Source organism: Mesoplodon mirus (assembly GCF_964341445.2).
Source record: "Mesoplodon mirus genome assembly, chromosome: 8".
NCBI classification, from domain to species: domain Eukaryota; kingdom Metazoa; phylum Chordata; class Mammalia; order Artiodactyla; family Ziphiidae; genus Mesoplodon; species Mesoplodon mirus.
Genome location: NC_138984.1, coordinates 25,955,702 through 25,968,949, shown reverse-complemented (window position 1 = coordinate 25,968,949; position 13,248 = coordinate 25,955,702). Strand labels below are relative to the sequence as shown.

At 35.9% G+C, this 13,248-nt stretch overlaps 1 protein-coding gene across 2 annotated transcripts in view; it reads right to left on the bottom strand.

Moving 5' to 3' along the window:
* Nucleotides 1–410: 410 nt before the first annotated feature.
* Nucleotides 411–13,248, bottom strand: part of ERBB4 (erb-b2 receptor tyrosine kinase 4) — a gene marked incomplete at both ends in the record, with an annotated part of 1,148,799 nt that continues 1,135,961 nt past the window's right edge. Inside the window, 3 exons of one of the 2 annotated variants that reach the window (XM_082631569.1) lie at nucleotides 411–856; nucleotides 3,687–3,984; nucleotides 5,068–5,115. In XM_082631569.1, coding sequence (XP_082487695.1) covers nucleotides 411–856; nucleotides 3,687–3,984; nucleotides 5,068–5,115 — 792 coding nt within the window. The remainder of the gene's footprint in view (nucleotides 857–3,686; nucleotides 3,985–5,067; nucleotides 5,116–13,248) is intronic. The other variant, XM_082631570.1, reaches the window with a different exon arrangement.

Below are 13,248 nucleotides of genomic sequence, written 5' to 3'. Positions count from 1 at the left end.
GCATGTGCATTGAAATACAGGAAGGAAGGAAGGAAGGAAGGAAGGACAGAAGGAAGGAAGGAAGGAAGGAAGGGAGGCAAAGAAAAAATGTAAAAAAATATGTTGGGAACTAGTTTGACAGCAGGCAGTATTGCCTCATATTTCTTGGTCCTTCTCTAGCTGTTCCAGTCTCCTGACCAACCCATGCAGAGAAATGAAGAAACAGTGTGGTTCCTCCTGTCTTTCTCTTTCAGTCCTTCCTTCTAATGTTCAAGTTAAATTAGCACATAACTATCATTGCATCTTGATATCTTCCACTGGGAAGTGTCAAAACTACTGGCCTTGAGAGCAGAGGGAAGACCACAAGAGAAAGAGAGGCGGTGGGGAAATTGGAGCGGGCGTCTCTCTCCACCTGAAAACCACTGCTGAGCTTAGACCACAGTATTCCGGTGTCTGTAGGGCGGAGGAGGCAGCACAGTGCCTGGCTTCAGCGAGAACTCAGAGAGGTATTCAGGATTCTCTGCCACAATAGGCCGGATCCTTCCATTTTGTTTATAAAAATATTTTGTGCTGTACTCCTGCAGGTAGTCTGGGTGCTGAAGGGTGCTCCGAGGCGGCAGGCTGTGGTTCCAGTAGTCAGGGTTGTCGAATGCTTTCTTGGCCTTCTCTGGCACAGACAGTACTTTGTTCTTCAGGTATTCAGTGTTCCCCAAGGTGTTGGCAAAGGTGTTGAGGTACAGTGGCTCATTCACATACTCATCCTCTGCCTTGGGTGGACCATGGGAAGCACTGTGATATTCGGGATTATCCAAAGCTTGAAGGTCTCCATTTTTCCTCCGAGAGACAAAAGGGTTCTCCTCCACAGGGTTCAGGTATTCTGATGTAATACAAAAGTATCAGTTAACAACTACTTTCTGGAAAATATTAATCAGCCCATGGTTATACAGAATGGTTAGATTCTTTTTCCAGGACAATAAAGTCACATATTTCAGGAATTTTCACAAAATTTTTTTTTGTTAATTACTACTATCATATGAAAGAGGAGTAAATGGGTAAAAAATGTTAGTGACAAAACAAGGCACCAACAAGACCCGGGTCAGAGTCCCTGTCCCCTAGATTGTTCTTCTTTCCTTCTGCTTGCATTTGTCTCTCCTACTTATGGGGCCAGTTGTTTAAATGCTTCTATTTTCTAAAAGTTGGTAATTTATGTTGGAAGATAAGAAAACCTATCGAGGTTAAATAGCTTTTAAATATGGAGAAATGAGAATTTTTAAAGAATACTGGAAGATCAAAATATCTACAGATTAACTCCATGTCAAGATAAATGGATGAAGTGATATAAAAGTAGTTTTTAGTCTACATAATTTGCTTAGAATGTCTGCATAGGTAACAAGGATTTGATTACAGATGTTCCCTCAGAAAGATTTACACACAGGAAAGAAAACATCTAAGGAAAAGACTCAACTAATCAAATCATATAGACATCTAACATGCCTCTATATTGACTTGCTTGACAAAACATATGCTTAACAATAAATATAATTGTAACATTTATTTTCAATGGCTAATCATAATCATAAAATAGCAAACTATTAGTTTGAATCATATGAAATTGCTATTTTGTAGGTTGAAACCAGTCATATAGCAGTTATTTTGCATGATTCAGTCTAATAAATAGGTATTGGGCTAGAATAGGTACTGGGCTAGAATTTTAAAATTTACTGCTAATTAATGCTGCTCTCCAAATGTTTAATTCTATTCCTATGTTTATAGTATAGAACATATATAGACATATATACACATATATAGTAGACCCTCTTTTTAAATATATGCACAAAAATGACACTTTAGCTATTCCTACTTTGGTGTTGGGTAGGGAGAGGGCATAACTGTTTGCTGAGATGATACCATTCTGAAACAAACTTTCTACCCCCTATACTAAACCTGACATGTAGAGAGAAAAATCTCATCAACCCAGGGTTATTTTTTCCTGGATATAGACCTACTGGATATAGTTAACTATTTAGCATCACATGCAAGTTAAAAGACAGTAATGAATATCCCACCATCATATACACAGATTACAGTTCAATAATTTACAAGGCACTATTATTTCATCCCTTTTTACTATCCTGTGAAAAAGGAAGTGCAAGGTGTATTCTTCCAGCATTATAGACAGAAAATTGAGATTAAATGATGTATGAAGGATATAATTTGTGTTGAACTAGAATTCAAATTCCCTAACTCCTGTTGAATAATCTTGTTCTACTGCACTGTTTTCACTATTGCCCCTACAGGAGTAGGCTGAACTTTACACTTCATCATAAGTTTAATTTGAATGGTTCTCAAAGCTACTGTCATTTTAAGAAAAATATATGAAAAATACCTATAAGGGAGTCAGAATTGGATTTTTCTTATCAGAGTCCTGAAACTTCTTAATTGAAAGAATAGGAATGTCTATACTAAAATTCTCTACTCTCTGAGAACTGGGTTAGAGTTCTACATAAATGTGTCTCTTAGTACTCAGAAATAAAATCTGGGGATGGCCTACAGTGAGTCTACACAGACTGACTTGCCTTTCTCTTAGAAGGTTCAAGTTACCTTTTCTCAAAGCAATCTGCTTGTCTATTGTTCTGATGCAAATTTGTATAGCCATGTAGTTCTGTAGATAGGAATGAGTTGAGAATCTTCCCAGAGAGCATTTCACTTTTGGGGCATCTGTCAAATCTTCTCAAAACCTACATTTGTGTCACTATTGGGCTACTGTCAACATCCAATTCTTTGTTACAGTAATACCTTCATACATATAGAGGTGGATATATTTTAATAGGTTATTGACAATATGTATTTAGGCATCCCTTAATTGCATACTATAAAAGTGAATATAACTGCATATTAAGTGAGAAAATGGGCCTTTATACAGAGTCTTAAAATACAGTTTACTGTGACACTGAAGACTCTAAGAAACAGTCACCAGTTTTTAATAACAATCATCCATCTTCTTTTTCTGATGCTGTTAACATAAAAGGAAAGAGGCTTTCTCAAAATTGAAATGTTATCTGATTTGGGTGTTTAACATTTCTACTACTAACTTTGTAAAGTTATTTCTGTTCTTTGTAAAGGCACAAGCTATGAATATTTTCAAGATGTGATGGTATACATATAAGCATATGCAGGGTGAGAACTTTAATTTTTGAAATGTATCATACAAGAAGTCATAATTTCTTATAATAAACTAGGTCATTTAAATGACACCATTTTAATGCATCAATCAAGTATTTTATTGGTGCCATTGAAAGCTTTGGACATTTTTACCAACAATATCAGTCTTTATGATCTCCACAATAAGTCCAATGGAGCAAGGGTTCTGAAATCTTGTGATATGCTACCTCATTCAAATATTCCAATAAAGATATGTTTAGATCAGTGTTTCTCAAGCTTGATTATGCATAAAAATCACCTGGGGATCTTGTTAAAATGCAGATTCCTATTCAAGTGGGGCCTGAGATTCTGGTTTCTAAAAAAGCCCCTAGATGATGTGGACGCTTTTGATTCAGAAAGCCTACTAGGAATAGCAGCAGCCTAAGCCTTTGGTGGGTCACAAATTTTACATAGGCAGATAGTTTGGCAATTTCTCTTCCATACTTTGCTTATTTTGATAGAGACAAATGTCAAGTGGCAATCATTTCTGAACATTCTGCTTGTACCTTGTTTGGGTTTGTCTCGCATAGGGGTCATGTAACCTTCTTCATCCAGCTCTCCTCGTGGGCTCCGTTCTGGGGCGAACACTGTGGGGTCAGCGCTGTACCTCTGCGTGCTGCTGTCCTCTTGGACGTGGGGTGTCACGGACTTGCGTAAGGTGCCGTTACAGCAGGAGTCATCAAAAATCTCGGCAGTAGCCCCCTGAGCAACTGGGGCTTCTGGGATTGTGCTGGTAGTGGCCCTATAGGGCATGGGCACTCCTTGTTCTGCAGCAAAACCCCCATCTCGGTACACAAACTGGTTCTGTCAATAGTAGAAACACATTTGGACCAAAGGTATTGTTAGGAATAGCTGTCAAAAATATGGATGTTAATAACCAAAAGAATATGGAAGTTTGTCTTTCAGAGCAAAGTCAGGTTTCTTAATTGAGTTTTTCCCCCTAATAGTCAATGAGTTAGAATTAGACTACAAATACCTAAAATTCCAATTTTTCTTATAAAATAAATCAATTGTGGGAAAACATTTTGGAAATATATATTTTAATTTTACTAACCACCTAACACATGGTCTAATAAAAAGTATTTCATGTTCCTATCCCACAACTGCCTATTTTTAATGTAAAAATTCAAAGTGAATCTTCAAGACAAATGGCAATGTCATTAACTATAGGCAGTTGCCATTAAGAACAGAAGCACAGGGCTTCCCTGGTGGCGCAATGGTTGAGAGTCCACCTGCTGATGCAGGGGACACGGGTTCGTGCCCCGGTCTGGAAGGATGCCACATGCCTCAGAGCGGCTGGGCCCGTGAGCCATGGCCACTGAGCCTGTGTGTCCAGAGCCTGTGCTCCGCGGCTGGAGGGGCCGCGGCGGTGAGAGGCCCGTGTATCACAAAAAAGAAAGAAAGAAAGAAAGAAAGAAAGAAAGAAGAAAGAAAGAAAGAAAGAAAGAATGAACGAAAGAAAGAAAAAGAGAAGCACAGTGTTGCAGTTTGAATGGTGTTGTTTCCTTATTGCCTTCTAGTCTGTGGTTACTGTGACTCTGAGTCTCTAGTATCTAACTAGAGAATCATCACTGAGATTCTGACGTTTTAGCCCAAGACCTATAATCATGGAAGTAAAGATAACCTCTTTACCCAGAAGCATGATGTATGAACCCAGGTAAATTCTTCAGATAAAAATAAAAAGCTACTGTTGATGCATGATATCTCAACTGTGGATTATCTACTGAGATAAAACATATCTACATAGGCAGGTACACAATCTACAGTAAATTCTTAACTCACTGTTGGCAAAGGCAAAATGAGGAAATTATGGTGAGGCAAGAGAGGAAACATGATAAGCAAAGACCAAAAATCCTAAAAGATGAAGGCTGATTGTGAAATACTTACTCCTGACATGGGGGTGTAGGCAGGAGGAGGGCTGTGTCCAATTTCACTCTAATAGGAAAGAAAAATGGAATGATGGATGTAATAAGAGGTAACATGAATGAAAAAAAAAAAGAACAGAAAAAAAAAAAAAGAAAAGCCACATGAGTTGTATGAACCAAAGTGGAAAACATGCACAACAGTGACGTTTGCTAAACAGTAAAATTTTATGCACTCTGACGACAAGCAAATTTATTTATATTTTCTGAGGATATTGAATATTTTAATTCAATCCCTGTAAAGAAGAATTATATAGAAAAAGTAAAAATTTAAATGGATTAAAAATTAAGTTGACAATAAGTTTTCTTCTAACTCTGGAAGAAAGGGAAAAGCAGTAAATTAACTTCAGCTGTAAATAAGGAACACTTTCCTTTGTTACATGTTAAATGACTGGAATGGCCACATATCACAGCATTAACTTTCCTCTCATAAGAAGAAACTTATCTAAAAGGAGATAGAGGTGGACTTCAACTTGCCTGGAATAATTTTTGCTATCAAGTTACATTTATTTTTCACCATTTCAGCAAAGGGTCAACTTCTTAGCCTCTTTTATAAAAAGGTACATAATATATTCTCATCAGTCTTTTTTTTTTTAAGTGAAGAAAAAGCAGAAAATCTTGGAAAATCATTTTCTTTACTGGAAACATGCTTTGCATACATTAATTTTATGTATTTAGAATCAGTTGAAATTAGATTGCAATTTTAAAAAAAGACAGTTTTATGGCTTAAAACTTTAACCTATGGGTTAAATAAAAGTCAATATAAAAATATGATAAAATATTAAGGACAACGTTCCTTATGGTAAGTACAGGGGATGTATGAACACAACCTCTGTTTCCTAGCTAAAAATTATATATATATATAATATCAATCATTTATTAAACACATTTCTTGAGAAACCATGGTCTATGTATGTGCCAGGCACTTTTCTTAGCACTGGAAATAGTGAATAATGCAAATAAAAACAGTTGATTTTATGATCTTTGCATTCTCTACCTTCTGGATTTAACTGAACAGAGATGACTAAAATAAACCTGAAAGACAACATCTTGAAACATCTATGAAACAGAGGTAAATCTTATTCCAGATCAATGTTTTTATAATTTAGAGATTCATAGACTAATCTAAGAACATGGTCCCATGGAGATTAACTGTTTAATACAAATTAATAACAACTAGATAATATAGTTTTCCTTAATTAACTTAGCCTGCTGGACGAATCAAGGGACAAGCTCTGAACCCCTACACTGAATTTACATTTAAACTCTGCCCATAACTGAGTCACTTACATGATGGCATGGAAAATATTTATATCTTTTCTTCTCTAATAACATAACTAACAACACATTGAATACTATGAGATGGAACGTTAGATATATTTAATATGTACTGCATAGGAGATACTTTTGTACAATAGACAGATTGTTGTATGGTATGTTAGAAGATCCAAGCTCCAGTTCCAATTACAAGTGATGTGGTCAATCGTGAAATATCTCAGACCCTCATTTTCATCCTTGGCCTCTCTTATTATTTATTTATTTATTTATTTTTTGCGGTACGCAGGCCTCTCACCGTTGTGGCCTCTCCCGTTGCGGAGCACAGGCTCCTGACGCACAGGCTCAGCGGCCATGGCTCACGGGCCCAGCCGCTCCGTGGCATGTGGGATCTTCCCAGACCGGGGCACGAACCTGCGTCCCTTGCATCGGCAGGTGGACTCTCAACCACTGCGCCACCAGGGAACCCCTCTCTTATTCTTAATGAAGATAAAGTATGATATTATATATAGATGAACTTTTTAAGCTCTGCACTATTATACAAATGTAGAGAATATGTGAAATTTAAATGTTCACACCTGCTAAGTCAAATGTTTAAAGCCAAGCAATCAAATTGCCAAGGCTTCTCATCAAAGAAACATTTTTAAATGCCTACTTGTCTTCTATAGGACCTTAAATATAGGTACATTTTGCTACCATTTAGAGTGTCATAAAATAAAATTCATTTGTTCATAAAATTTGAGAAATAAATTTTCCATATAGTCCAGTGGTATGTAAAATAGAGGGCTGGTACAAAAATATGACACCTGTCTGCTGGAACTTTATCATATTACAACCTTGGCCTTACCCTATCATTAAACCTGGATTATTTGGCAAGCATTTAGCAAATATTTATTAAATTGCTACAGTGAAACCACAGGAATTACAGTAGATGCTGGAGATACCATGATACACTAGGAGAGGCGTGTCCAGTGGCCTTTTGTAATTTACATTGTACTATCAAACATTACCTGAGATTATTAGGAGAAAAGGTAAGAGTAAGGTGAGGCTGGAGTGAATTTATTTCAATTTCATGATTAGATATTAAAAGGCAAGGTATTCCAAAATATTCATAATCACCAGTGTTCCTTTGACCTCTTCTTTTGCAAGAGTTGCTATACTGGGTAATGTTCAATTAGAATCACGGCTGAGGAAACAGCACTGCCTGCTGTGCATTTAACATTTCATAAAACTTGAGAGATAAATGATCAAAAGAATAACTCACAAGTCATTCTTCATCAGGAAATACTTTATTATCTATATTCATTATCTGGGCTAGACCGCCTTCAGTTGTAAAGGTGTTGTATTAAAAATAACTAGATATCTTGCAGTTAGTCCGTTCCAAGACACGAAGTGCAGCCATGCTTTATTAGAATGGATCTGCTGTCCTTGCTTTGACAAGTCTTTCAGTCAGCAACCTGCCAACTCTGTATCTAGACACACTGCCAGAGACCATCACAGTAATAAGAGTGTCTTCATGTTTTTTCTAGTTTTCAGCATTAAAATGGAAAAAAAGCTAAACAAAACTCCTTTAGCATTCATTGTTTTTAGGGTTACTGGCTGCTTTTTATGTTTCTGTTTCCATTTTTTCCATTTGCTTTTTTTCTGTTTTCCATGATAAAAAGCACCTCATTCATATCTCCCTGGAAGGGCAATGCAGCTACAAGGGAACATCTGTGAGGCCAATTAGCTGGGCTGGAAATGTGATATAATTGTTGTTTAAATATATTTAAATTACATGTTAATCACTATGTCATAATTTATAGGCTTTGAAAATAACTTTTTGTACTTGAGAGCCAAGCCAGATTTTACTTGTTTTTGCTGTTTTTAGTTTGTAACAAGCTCTTCTCATTCCTCACACAACCATCCCCCAGTTCCCCATGCTTGAAAAGCTGAACTTTTAATATTGGAAAGAATGACAGCTGCAAGTAAATTGGTTGAGTAAAAATTAAGATCCCCACAATCAGAATGAGCTGCACTGACCTTAACGTTCTAAGCAGAACAAAGCAGTGCTCTCAGTTAAAAGGCTTTCTTTTTTTTTTTTTATTGTGCCTCTTTCTGCTGTCCGTCAAAGCCCAGCTTTGACGATCTTCAGGATGCAGCACTGGGTACATCTGTTCAATTAACTGGTGAGGGGATTTACTGTCAGCAGGACAAAGATAGAAAGAGGTGGGCTATGAACTGGCAGGTGATCTGGAGCTTGCTCCTGGTGGGGAAATATGTAAGGGTGATAAAGAGAGTCAAGTTTAATTTGTGGCCACAATCACTGGGACACTGTATGATTAACTTGGACCCAAATGCCAGGGGTTATAGAGAAGGCAAATGTCAACAAATATATCAAATACAGTATTAAGTGCACTTTTAGATACATCGTGTCCTAAAATTTACTTTTCAGGTGAATGATAAAGATTTGAACCTTTGTCTTACTACATGTACTGCATTTCTCCTATTTATTGTTTTAATTAAAACGTATTTATTTTATATTATCCCTGGGAAATTTTAAATTGTTAACTAGATGAACTGTGTCCTGTGATTTTTTAAAAATAGTATACAAATGTATCTGCTTCAGAAACAAACAAAAATACATGTTTAATGCCTAACTTCTACCTAAATTAAACGTGTGCTTAATGAGAAAGAGTTTGTTTTTAATCTTCAGATAATTGTTACTTTTAGTATTAACTATAGGATTAAAGTTTCTAGGGCCAAGAATCACTCTAAATCCTTTTAACTAAAATGGCATGTGTCTCTATAAGATGGTGCTAATCCACCAGCGCTAATGTATTACCTAGACACGTCCACATAGTAATTATTAAGGGTTCTCAATTTTTTATCCTCCTTGGAATATATCCTTAACACTCTGATGGGCATTTTCACATTCCACAGGTCAGGTAGCAGATAGATAAAATTTTGTTTGTTTGTTTGTTTTCATTATGTACAATTCCTGATGTATGGTTATAACTCTATATCTTTTTTACAACTAAGTTCAATATACCAGCATTTGAGATATCTGGATTTTGAATCTTCATTTTTCATAAGGCAACCAGAAGAAAACAAGCAAAATGTGTTCATATTCCCCACACCAGTAAGAACTGGGGAAGCCTATTGTATCTAGGCAGCTGACTCACACACACACATGCATATGTGTGAACACATATGTTACACAAAACACCTTTTGTCTCTTTAGATATGTGCTTATTTATTAATGTACTCATTTATTTACTTAGTTTGATTATGTGAGATGCTACTTTAAAAAAAACTGTTTTTACTCTACACTCACACACAAAATTTAATAATGCTGATATAATAATAAATAAAAATATGATATAAAATTATAATAAATAAATAAATTAATAATAATGACCCTATGCTCCACCTGAAGGAGTATTAACTTGTGCTTTCATTCTTTGTTCACTTTTCACTAACCCTAGAAGTTAATTATAAAGTCTACTCTGTTTTACAGATGAATATATTACTTCTCTTAGGAAAATTGAGAAATAGCAAGGGAAACCAACATGTACTGTATACCTACCATATGCCACAGACTAGAATATTGTAGGTTTTATTTATTCATATGACCTTTCAAGGTAAATATGATTATTAAAAATTATGACTCCCATTTTGCAGATAAGAAAACTGAGCCTCAAAGAAGTTAAAAGTCCTTCCCATGCACACACACAGCCACTGGCGGCTCTCTGAATCCTACATCTTTTTATTATGCCACATGTAGATTTTGACTTTAGCATTTCTATTTTCTGTTTGCCCTCCCTCTGCCCCTGCATAATGCCTCAACTCTTCTCTCAAATAAGATTTCATGATTTCTCTTTCTTATGAAAAACGAATTTGAAGGAGAAATTTGAAAAATTAACTAGCCTTAGTTATAAAATACTGAAAATGCCTTACAATGTTGCCCCTACATCTTACTTGCATTTTAATTTACTACAAGCACTTAAACAGAAAAGGAACTAAAAGTAGAATGTTAAGTGCTAACAGAAGATATATATATATATATATATATATACACACACACACACACACACACACACACACACACACACACACACACACACTATGGTTTTAGATGAACAAGAAAGGACTGTTAGGGAAGAATATATATATATACACATATATGTGTATATATATATATATATATATATATATATATATATATATATAACTTACCTGGACAAGAGCAAAAACCAACCCTGAAGCAGGAGGAGATGGTTTGACATAATGGGAGAGCACAAAGATCTTCCATGACAGCACTCTTGCTTATGGATTTATTATTCCTAGTCCAGGGCTTAGCCAATAAATTCCTATTCTTGTTCCACTATGGGTAAGTAATCTATTGTAACCCCGAGCAGCAGTTCCTATAGCCTTTCCAAATAGTAGTAGAACAAGAAGATATTCCTTTTTAAAATATTCATGGCTAGATGAGTCAACAAAATGGGAGCTGAAAACTCCTCACTTCATACCTTTCGGTTTTAAGTATGTTCGTATTACATAATGAAGTTGAAGAACATTATTAGCACAGTCAGAAAAGAAAGGATATAAAGAAATGTGATTTTACATTAGTGCCTACATTCCTTAGCTTCATTCAAGATAAGCAATAAGAATTCTGTCACCTTTCTTGAGATTAGTAATCATGTAGAATTTATATCTCTTCATCCTGGGTGCAAGTTTTAAATGTATTTTTGTTTTTAGTTCTGCCAACTTTCTTTTGACTCTTTATTTTGTTTACGTTTCTTTTCACAAGCATATTGTAATATCTGAACCTTCTCCTAATTATCACTTAGCTACTAGTTGACATATGTAGCTAGAAATCTAAAAAGGAGAACTTCTAGGGGGTTCCTTAAAGATATTGCAACAGTTCTTTTCAGTTACAGAGTATACAGCTATTTTTCCTAATTTTTAAACTCATCCTTGAGAACATCTAGTTCAATTGCACTACCTCTGTTTGAGTTTAAATGAAATCATTAAGCCTTTACTGTGTCCAAATTCTTAGGTACTCTAATTCTTGAAGTACATCCAAAAGTTATCTGTCTCTGTGCTTGATTGATTTTTATCCCAATATCATGAGGATTATTTTTTTTTTTTTTCTTTTTGCGGTATGCGGGCCTCTCACTGTTGTGGCCTCTCCCGTTGCGGAGCACAGGCTCCGGATGCGCAGGCCCAGCGGCCATGGCTCACGGGCCCAGCCGCTCCGCGGCATATGGGATCCTCCCAGACCGGGGCACGAACCCGTATCCCCTGCATCGGCAGGCGGACTCTCAACCACTGCGCCACCAGGGAGGCCCTCATGAGGATTATTTAGTGAAGACTTCTTAGTACATGAAAAATGCATTGAGGTCAGGCAACTTTTGAAGACGAAAATACCATAGACATGGAGCAAGCGGCCACATGAGGTCCTTCTACCTCTAGGGTTACATTCTTGAACATTTGTCATTAAACCATGTGACTTTTAACAAATTCCTTAATCTCGTGAACCCTTAGTTTATTTAGCTCTGAAAAGAAGAATGGGTCTATAAAACAGGTAATGGGAAAGATCCCTTCCAACTATCAAATTATATGTATGTAAAATGAATATTCTGTGTGAAGCCCATATCATTGATTGCTAAATATTGTAAAATGTGATTAGCATTAAAGCAAAGGCATCTTATAAACTTTTCTCACATAAACCTTTTTAAAGTATATTAATTATTTTTTTTTCTTTTTCCCCTTTTCTCTAAATGGAGTATCTATGAAGTACCTTAGACTATATGAAATATATGATTATGCTCTTGGGAGGCAAGACCACATTTGGATGTGACTAATGAAGATACAATTTTGAATTGAAGTTTTATAATTTAAATTTTCCATTTTACTGATGGATACACTGATGCTCTAAGACGTTAGGTTAATTTTTCAAATCACACAACTAGTTAGCAACAGTACTAGAAACAAGATTCCCTGAGTCTCCCTTTAATGTACATCCCATTATACTTACAGCCTCAAATTGGCATTAATAAATGATAAAAAGTCAGTTTTAGAGGTAAATTTGATGTTTTTCAGAAAAAAATATTTTCCTCAATATAGCCAAAAGCATTTGCCTTAAACCGTGATGGCATTTATTTACAGTTGAAATATATACTGATATATTCTTAAAGTGAATTTAATGTAGCTTTGGTTATAAGAAAAGTATATACATCATTTTTTTTCTTATTGAATGGGCTATATGTTTATTAGACAAAATGGATACCTTAATATTAAGTACTATAAATAAAAGCTGTCCTTATATCATTTGATTAAAAGCAGTGTTGATTAAAATGACACTTTACTTACAAAACAGATTACCCTCCATGTAGAGAGAAAATATTATTTAAACATTCTAGCTATAAAAGCCAGTAATTATACATATGCTTATTGTCAGTTGACCTATTTTCACTTTCATAGTATTTATCTCTATCTGTGTAATTAGATAATGTATGGGAAATACAGAAATAGTTTAAAAATTAAATAATCTATAGCCGGGGTCCTCAACCCCGGGGCCACGGACCGGTACCGGTCTGTGGCTTGTTAGAAATCAGGCCGCACAGCAGGAGGTGAACGGCGGACGAGTGAGTGAAGCTTCATCTGCCGCTGCCCATGGTTCCCCGTGGCTCGCATTACCGCCTAAACCATCGCCCCCGTACCCGGTCCGTGGAAGAATTATCTTCCACAAAACCGGTCCCTGGTGCCGAAAAGTTTGGGGACTGCTGATCTATAGGGCAAAATGAAAAAAATGAAAAAAACAAAAAAATTATAGACACTCTGAATGTCATGAATGCCATTACTTTAGAATTTAAAATGCTAAGTC